This window comes from Citrus sinensis, chromosome 2 (genome assembly GCF_022201045.2).
Source record: "Citrus sinensis cultivar Valencia sweet orange chromosome 2, DVS_A1.0, whole genome shotgun sequence".
NCBI classification, from domain to species: Eukaryota; Viridiplantae; Streptophyta; class Magnoliopsida; order Sapindales; family Rutaceae; genus Citrus; species Citrus sinensis.
In genome coordinates this window covers 23,231,320-23,240,990 of record NC_068557.1, presented here as the reverse complement: position 1 = coordinate 23,240,990, position 9,671 = coordinate 23,231,320, and the positions used below count along the sequence as shown (strand labels likewise).

At 37.2% G+C, this 9,671-nt stretch overlaps 1 protein-coding gene across 1 annotated transcript; it reads right to left on the bottom strand.

Annotated features, from left to right (window-relative positions):
* Nucleotides 1–1,290: 1,290 nt before the first annotated feature.
* Nucleotides 1,291–4,902, bottom strand: LOC102615294 (transmembrane 9 superfamily member 2). Its single transcript, XM_052435039.1, has 7 exons — nt 4,458–4,902; nt 4,212–4,252; nt 3,490–4,078; nt 3,252–3,389; nt 2,992–3,148; nt 2,402–2,886; nt 1,291–1,723 (listed from the first exon to the last, which is right to left on the bottom strand). Exons 1-7 carry the CDS (start codon nt 4,607–4,609, stop codon nt 1,504–1,506), a joined length of 1,782 nt encoding a protein of 593 aa, XP_052290999.1. The 5' UTR covers nt 4,610–4,902; the 3' UTR covers nt 1,291–1,503.
* Between the last annotated feature and the right edge of the window lie 4,769 nt (nt 4,903–9,671).

The following is a 9,671-nucleotide window of genomic DNA, read 5'->3' as shown; positions in this document are numbered from 1 at the left end:
TTTGAAGATTAATAATGCTTCATTCAGGCAGCAACAGCAGGGTCAGGGCATGCTGACTCCAACAAAAACGCCAGCTCTCCTGTCTTCTCTTCTGTTTCAATGAAAACAGTGACGTTTCCTGCATATTCAGCAAGTTTGTTTGACAACAGAGGAAACACTCTCTCGTCCATCCATCTCTTTAATTCCATCCCAGTTTCACAACTCTCTTTTATAGCGTCTGATGAAATGGTCACCAATGCAGAACTAGAAGGGCAAACAATCACATCTCCTCCTCTCACTCGTATAGTACACGCCCACTCTCTCAATAGAAACCGAGCGATACCCGCCAAAGAACAAGGCCAATCATCCTGGAATAACTCGTCCAGCGATTCAATCATCTCAGGACCTAGTGCAATAAATTTTTCCTTGAAATTTGCATGAATATCCTGACAGTAACCTTCCATTGACATGTCTGCATCGTGTACGGCCGAAACAAAGTCGTCGTGCGGTACATCCAATCTTGTCTTCATAAAGGGTACCAACCGAATAAAGGAATATTTCAGTTCCAACTCCAACAGCGAGAGCCAAAAACAACTAAAAAAGCGGCTGCCGCCGTATTGGGTGGTAGAACCATAAGCAGTATTAATCTCCTTAATGAGCTGCTTGAATTCAATCAACGCTCGCCGCAGGATGTATTTGTATTTTTCCAACTCTTCACAATGATCTTCTGTGGAATATACTAATTCTGTTTCACAGGCCTTGTTAAGAACATTAATGAATGTCCCCAGCTTTGATGACTCCTCAGGGGTCTCTTTCGCTAAAACTCCATGTTCCGCCATCATGAGAATATTAATTTAACTAACGTTGTATCAGAAAGTTTTAGTATTGAGTTTAATGTTTTTCTGTGTCTAGTTTGATAGTCTTATATAGAGAAGATTTCCTATTTCCGTTTTGACATCGGTTCGAGGACATACGATTCCTAATTCAAGTAGTAGTCTCCTGAGAATTTTGATAATAGCAAACCGAAAGCCAGGGGATAAAAGCACGGATGTTGCCCTTCAAATTGGATAAAAAGTTTGCATTAAATTTTCATCCATAAAGCCTTCAGATTTTAATTATGTTTAATTATAATATAAAAATATAATTACATTGATATTTTGTTACATATGCTTAACCGGGTGATTATGGATAAAGCAATGCACCTCATAATAAACAACCTAGAGAAAGTTTTAAGAACCAGCCCAACGGAGGAGAGGATAGATCATAGAAGTTGGATCTTGGGAGAGAGAAAATCGAGGGATGGATAGGAAGTAAAAAGAACAACATATCTCTTTGTAAATATCAAGTCTACTACATCAAATAAAAACAGAGGGCCTATTTATAGGCAAGTTACAAGTATAGCTCTAAACAGAAAATAAGAGGGAAAAAAAACACAAGGTCCCCTAATAAAAACATGAACAAACTAGCAACAAGATAACTCCTAAACCCTGTGAGCACTATTAATGGACCGAAAAGAACAAGCCCTTACTCACACTTGATTGACCTGTATATATGTCGAACAAAGAGCAGTGAAGCACGGAAACCCACTGTGCCCAGCATAAGGAAGAAGCCATAACAGATGCAAGCCATGTACCCAAAGAAAAATGAGGTCTGCATAAAACCTGACATATCTGATCGTGCATAGTAGTAGTACAAGCAGTACGCATAGATGAAAGCACCAGTAGATCCACCACAAAGAAATGACCTGTGAAAAATTCAAGACCCAAAATTAGTCCAAAAAGTAAACATGAAGGTAGCAATTGAAAATTGATCCAAGTTAAATTAATTTGGAAAGCCAACCAACAACATAAATTTGTAATGTATTAGATATTCACTTATTTTATACCCAAACACACCTCATTCTCTCAAACCAGTTGATCGACTTCTACAACTATGGGCTATTGTCAAACACTGGAATTTGATAGCCCAGAAACTTGTGGGATGTGATAAATTTCAAATAGACATCCCAAACTGATCCCAGAACACTTGGTTGAGAACCAAATATCTTAACCACTAAAAATTAATTAATATGCTAACGGTATAACATAATATACACAGGTAAGTGATCGTCTGTATATAAAGAGGATATATAAGTGCCAACCTAATAAAACATTGAGATAGCAACCAACTTTGGTGAAGTCAAAACAAAATTGATCTAACATTCAATCACTAATTATGAGACACCACATTTTGATTAAAAGAGGAAAAAGCTTGCTGAGAGAAATAAACTACCTCAAGTTATCAAACCAAAAACGGAAATAAACATTCAAAAAGAGACCAAAAAAAAAACTACAAGAAATAACAAGTTCAAAATTTCACATTGTGATTATTAAAGAGAGGAAAAGGGGAAAAAAAATCAAAATAGACAAGAGAGTTTACAAACCTCCACCACCATTCATGATCTTCAGCAGCAAGTTGGAAGTAAGTCAAAGCCACAGTTATGAAAGCAGTAACAATCAACAGAATGATAAAGACAATAAAGAGGATGCTGTATATTGTGTAAATCCTGTGGCCCCAAACACTGGCAAAAATATAGTAAAGCTCAATGTAGATGGCACTAAATGGCAGGAAACCTGCCATTGCCATCTGAGGAATAGCACTCCTATACCAAGGTAGTGGTGGGATCTCTCGAGGGTACTTGGTCGTACGACAAGGAGCTTGGAACTCTGCCTTGCTGTTTTTACCAGCAATACCTCCCAACACAAGTAGAGGTGATGTGACTAATGTCCATATGAGGACTATCACCACAATTGTGCCAAATGGCAGTGCTGCTGTCGCATTGTAAGCAATGGCAACAGTGTTCAGGAAGCAGAATGTCAGAAACAGAGGACCACAGAAAAGGCATCCAGTCAGCAACAGATTCCTCACCTGTCAAACCAACAATTTGAAGATAAATTATTTCACAACATCCAGTTTTTAGAAAGATCATGCTAGAAGTTATAATAGCCCAAGACATAGTTAATTCAAGCATACCCAGTTTGTTCCTTCTAGCTGACAGTAGAAAGAAGCAGCTGTGTATCCCGCAATCCCAGAAGTGAGTGCATATATGACCACCAGTGCTGTAAATAGAGCTCCTCGGTTGTATGGATAAAATACACCCACTAGCGCTAGCATAAAAATAAATACAGTGCTGGAAATGAAGGCAATTCAATTAAAAATCAATGGTTGGCATAAAATGGCATCATAACAAACTGAATGAAATTTGAAAAAACAACAGTGTAAAACATCCTTACAGAGTAAACAACTGGCTGCCAGAACCAAGGGCTGCAGCAAACAAAGATTTGTATTTGGGGAACCGGAACACATCACCATGGATGTACTTCCATCCTGTCTCTTCCTGGTCATCAGCAGCTTCCTCATCTTGGGCATACCTATCAATAAATTAAACATACATGGTAAAACACTTAAGGAAGAAAAGATATATCAGTAGATAAGCAAATGAAGGTAAGAAATTTAAAATACAAAACTCACTTCACAAAATCATTCTTCAGAACTCGCATGAGAATCGTGGCAAGAAAACCAGTCAAAAGCAAAACCGTTACACATGAATTTATAATTGAAAACCAATGAATTTCCAAATGATGTGGCAACGAAGAAGAGAGTGAGTACTTCTCCATCCTCTTCTCAAAAGGGGTGTCAGTTTCCTTCCATTTCACACTGTACATGAACTCCACATCAACCTCCTTATCCTCTGTCAAGTCCACCAAAGAATGAGGATCCATTCGAGCACTGATCTCAATAACACGGTCTTTGTTATAAAGAATGTCAAACTGGATATGCTTGTAAAGGAAATACTTATACTCGTTCGGATGAGTCTTTCCTTCCTTGTCAACTTTGCCAATGAACCCCCAGATGGGTAAGTCATCATAGTACATTTGGAAATAGAAGTCCTTTTCCACTGCACTTCGGAACTGAGCAACATCTTGCTCGGACAACTTCTTTCTACACGCAACAGCAGAGTCTTTCTCGTCTCTGAAGTTGAGTTTATAAGGAGCACTAACAAGTCGGTCCCCATTCAACACCTCACCAAGTGCTTCCCTTTTCTCTTTTATTATTCCATCTGCCATTCAAAAAAAACAACCCGAAAATCATTCTAACACCTACATAACGCAGTATTGGAATAATTCCATCGTCCCTTCCCCGAGGTTTTACTAATACACAAAAATTAGAGCAAAAGGGGCAAGAGGAAGAACCTGGGGAGCAGAATGGTAGATCAAAATATCGATAAGTTTCACTGAAATCACAAATTATAATAAACAAGAATTAGAATCATAGCATAGAATTCTTGAGGGCGTGTTTGGCAGGATTAATGATAATATACTCTAAACACCTGAATGCATGAATCGCATTTGCATCCAAACAGGCCCTTGGCAAAGAAGGATCTCACGGATCCAATTCCAGATCTTAAAACCAACAGAATAAAAAATGATAAGAGTTACCTAGGGTTGTGGAAAGGGCCAACCTTGTTGGCGTAGAGAGGGACGACGTCACCGACCTTGTAGCGGTGATCAGAGGCGTCAGATCTCACATGGGTCAAGCTACAGGCGATCAAAACCCCGATAATAAGAATTCGAAAAGAGGAATCGCTCATTGTTTTTGGAATTTTTTCTTTTATTTTCCTGAGGAAGGAGAACGAGGAGTGCAATTTTCAATCGCACATGGATTTATAAATAAAATGACTCAAAGATCTGAGTAAGAGTGATTATTAAGAAACAAAAGTGTTTGTTAAGATGTATGTCAAGAGTGTTTGTTAAGGCAGAAAGAGCAAATAGAAAATGCGATTATAGATAGAAAATCGAGCTGCTTAGGCTGCGTTTGGTTCGCAATTGTACAATGCGAATTTCAGATTTCGTGATGGAAATTTAAAACTCGTGGGCTGATTCATTATTATCTTTTTTAGCCCAAAAGATATATATATATATATATATAGAGCCAGGGGGGAAAGTAATTGTAATATTTGGTAAAGCATCTGTGTTGTTTATTTTTTTTTATTAAACATCAGTGTGTTTGTTGAATTTTTATTGGTAGTAAGTCCCGTCTTAGGATAAAGATTTTCGTATAGGGCAATAAAACCATACCTATAGTCATTCATATAGGTTTTTTTTAAAAAAAGTTTTAAACTTCATGGATCCTCTACTGCATAGAACATCATCTTTCTCTAGTTCTTCTTCCGAGAATATTAGTGTTTCTAAACACGTGGTAAATTCAGAAGAATTCATTATTGAAGATTTTAATAAAGCAATTGACAATTGAGATTTACCAAAAGTTTCTAAAGATAAGATTTATAAAATGAAAAAACTTGATTTTTTAAAGACTGATTGTGTTATAAAGACAGAAGAACGAGATATCATACTTTCAAAACCTTTTGAAACAATTCACTTGTTCTCTGAACATTCTTTAAAGAAATTAAAAGAAAAGAATTTCAATTATATTCATATCGGTTTAATTCAAGTCGGCATAAAACCCTTAACTAAAGAATGATTAAATACTTCCATTCTTGCTGTCCTCAGAGATGGGACTCATGTGGCTGCATGTGGTTCAAGTGTTGTGACTGTTCGAATTCCACATTTGGTGGGCAATGTATCTTAACAGCCCCCCTCAAGGTCGGCCAGGTCATAGAGTGAACGCCGAGCTTGTGTCGAAAGAGAAAGAAAAGATCTTTGCCCAATGGTTTGGTAAGGATATCTGCAGCTTGCTGCAAGGAGGGAACATGCGTGGCTTTAAGGAGGCCTTGAGATACTTTTTCACGAACAAAATGGACGTCAATTTCGATATGCTTGCTGCGCGCATGAAACACGGGGTTGCGAGTCATGTAGATGGCGCTCGTGTTATCGCAAAGAAGGTGAGGAATGTGTGATGGTGAGACTCTAATGTCCTGCAATAAAGAAAGAATCCAAGTTAGTTCAGCGGTAGTGGAAGATAAAGCCCGATATTCTGCTTCAGCAGTGGAGCGTGCAACGGTGCTTTGTTTCTTGCTACACCATGAGATTAAGTTTGCCCCAAGGTAAACACAAAAGCCAGTCGTGCTACGTCTTGTTTCAAGGCAACCAGCCCAATCAGAGTCCGAAAAGGCATACAGTTGATTGGAGCTTTGTTCAAGGAATCAGAGTCCAAAGTCCAGAGTGCCTTTAAGATAACGCAAAATTCTTGTAATAGCCTCGAGGTCTTGTTTAGTAGGGCTCTGAAAGTGTTGACAAACTTTATTGACAGCATGAGTGATGTCTGGTCTGGTGAATGTGAGATATTGTAGACTGTCGACAAGGGAACGATAGTGAGTGGCGTGTATGGGTTCTTGATCGTCATCATATGGTTGGGTTTTGACAGCCATCGGGGTCCGATTAGGGGTGCAATCTAGTAAAGCAGCTTTGGTTAATAAGTCACGAGTGTATTTGGCTTGTGACAAAAAAATGCCTCCTGGAAAGCGCCGAATCTCGATCCCTAAAAAATAGCTCAATAAGCCTAAGTCTTTTAATGCAAACCGAGTGCTGAGATGACTGATGATGGATTGAATTCTATCGGGATTATTTCCTGTAATAATTACATCATCTACATACACCAACAACAAAATAAGCATATCGTTAGCATGAAAATATAAAGAGGGAAGGATCGGCTTTGCAGCTTGTAAAACCAAGCTCTAGAAGTGCTAATGATAAACATTCAAACCAGGCACATGGTGCTTATTTGAGTCCATATAAGGACTTGTGGAGTAAGTAAACATAGTCAGGAAGGTTTTGATCCATAAAGCCAGGTGGTTGCTCCATATAGGCAATTTCTTTTAGTTGACCATGAGGAAGGCATTTCGGACATCCAGCTGTTTGATAAGCCATTTAGAACTAGTTGCAAGTGCTAAGACAAGCCTTATGGTAGTTGGCTTAATGACGGGGCTGAAAGTCTCGTTGAAGTCAATGCCAGGAACTTGTGTGTACCCCTTCGCAACTAAACAGGCTTTTAACCGATCTATTGTACCATTTTCTCTATACTTGGTTTTATAAACCCACTTCGAACCAATAACATTGGCATCATGAGGTCGAGGAACTAAGGTCCATGTCTTATTTTGATGGAGGGCAGCAAGTTCTTCGGCCATTGCTTGTAGCCATAGAGGATGCTTAAGAGCAGATTTTAATGTTTTTGGTTCGGTCACTATGGCATGATCGGTTTGAAGAGCTAAGGTAGGATTTTGTTTGAGCTTGTTGCGTGTCAGCATATGATGCATATTTAGAGATTCTGTTGTTTTGACAGGAGAGATATTTAGTTCAACGAACAACTTTCCTGAGAGATCGTTTAAGGCAGATAGAGCACGGTTGTCACTATCTAAGGTTTGTTCGGGGGTCGTGTGGATATGTGTATTATCGGCAGAAGCAGCAGTCTTGTTATTGGATGAGGGGCTCTTTTGAGGTGAATTTGTAGAGGGACTTTCGGGTAAAGAAGTGGGTGGTTCATGAAGGTCTTCAATTATCACAACTTTGTTTGGAGTGGGAGACAATGGTTCATTCGTATTTGGAGATGTGGCAATGTAGTTTGGAGGGTAAAAGCTCGTTTAGTCCCTATATTTTGAAGTTAGTGTCCGTTTAGTCCCTATATTTTTAAAAATACCTCAAATCATCCCTACCATTAAATTATTGACACTTTTGCCATTATCTTTTGTTCATTTTAACTTATTTTTATAATATTGCCCTATTATAATAATTTTTTAGACATTATTAAAAAGAAAAAAAATAACCCTATTATAATAATTTTTTTAGACATTATTAAAAATAAAAAAATAAATTACCAGTTTAACACCAAAAAATAAAATAAAATAAAAAATATATATTAATTTTTGTGAAACACACTCTTGAGTTAAAATATTAATTTTTCTAAAAAATTGATAATGTAATTTTTTACGATATTAATTTTTTAGACATACGTGAGCTTCCACAAAAATTAATATATACCTTTTTTGTTTTTATTTTATTTTTGAGTTTAATTTGATAATTTAATTTTTTATTAATATCCAAAAAAGAAACATTATTGTAAAAATGTAATATTGTAAAAACAAGTTAAAAATAATAAAAAATAATGGCATAAGTGTCAATATTTAGTAGCAGGGACATTTTGAGGTGTTTTTAAAAATACAGGGACTAAATGGACACTAACCTCATAATATAGGGACTAAACAAGCTTTTACCCTAGTTTGGATTAGCAACTTTAGTGTGCCCAAGAGAAGTGTTGTTGAAGGACTCTGTCCAAGTTGTTGGGAGCCATTGTGACACATTTGGAGTAGTGGGAACGCTACAAGCATCCTGCACAGGAGAAGAATCTTTTAGATTTTGATAAGGAAAACATAATTCATCAAATGTTACATGACGAGAAATATAAATTCGATTGTTTTATGTAAAAAGACAGCGGTATCCCTTGTGAGTGGGGCTGTAACAAAAAAAAATGCAAGGGAGAGTTTTTTTGTCAAACTTCGTTTTATTGTAATCCCTTAGAGAGGGAAAACAACGGCAACCAAAAACTTTAATTTCATTGTAACTGGGAGTTTCCTTAAAAAGTAACTCATGAGGTGTGTGCATCTTAATAATTGTTTGTGGCAATTTATTAATGAGATATACAGCTGTTAAAACAGCCTCCACACAATATTTTAATGGTAACGAAGATTCAAATAACATAGTAAGGGCAGTCTCCATTATATGTCTATGTTTCCTTTCGGCAACTCCATTTTGTTGAGGAATATAAGAGCATGAAGTTTGTTTGATGATTCCAGACTGTTGAAGATGTTGTTGGAAAATGATGGAGCTAAATTCTCCTCCGCCATCACTTTGAAAAATTTTGATCTTTCGTTCCATCTGATTTTCCACCTGTTTTTGGAATTTAAGAAAACACTCAAAAAAATCAGATTTTGATTTGAAGGGAAATAACCAACAATAACGTGTACAATCATCCACAAACAATACATAGTAACGAAAACCTTGATTAGAAGCAATTGGAGCAGGACCCCATAAATCACAGTGAATTTTATCAAGAGGAAAATCAAAAATTTTATTTGATAAACTGAATGGGAGTTTACAGTTTTTGCCTAATTGGCATGAAACACAAATACTAGTGTTCTTAATCCAATCAGTTATACTGATAGACCCATTAGCGCGCAAGACTTGTAATATTTTAGGACTTGGATGGCCAAGTCTCTTATGCCACAAGTCTTGGTTTTCTGAGTTTCTTCTTATTGTTTGAAAAGCTAAGTATCCTCCTTCATTGAGCACGTACAAGTCCCCCTGCCTAGTTCCATGAGCCAGTACCTGATTCTCCTTGCTCTTTACAACAAAACTAAGAGAGTTAAATTCCATAGAACAATTTATATCATCCACAAGTTTGCTTACTGACAGGAGGTTCTTTTTAAGTTTGGGAACAACTAAAATATCTTTCAAGTTTAATTTCCCATGTGTGGTATCACCGATATGAGAAATATGTAAGCTTTGGCCATTCCCTACAAAAATCTTATCAGAACCTCCATAGGGTATAAATTTCTTTAACTTACCAGTGCTATTTACCATGTGGGCAGTAGCACTTGAATCAGCATAAAGTTGTGGGTCATTCTCGTCTTGCAGATTCATGGCTGCGAGGGCTTGCGGTGCTTCCTCTTCAGGGGTAAAGTAGTTATACCTGTGCCTACA

What these genes read in the sequence shown, in the direction of transcription:
- LOC102615294 (XM_052435039.1), bottom strand. Translation starts at nt 4,609, where the DNA reads ATGAGCGATTCCTCTTTTCGAATTCTTATTATCGGGGTTTTGATCGCC. An exon ending in CTGAAGAATGATTTTGTGAA is followed by an intron (nt 3,390 to 3,489) that starts GTGAGTTTTGTA and finishes ATTTATTGATAG; the next exon opens with GTATGCCCAAGATGAGGAAG. An exon ending in GGCAGCCAGTTGTTTACTCT is followed by an intron (nt 3,149 to 3,251) that starts GTAAGGATGTTT and finishes CTTCATTTCCAG; the next exon opens with CACTGTATTTATTTTTATGC.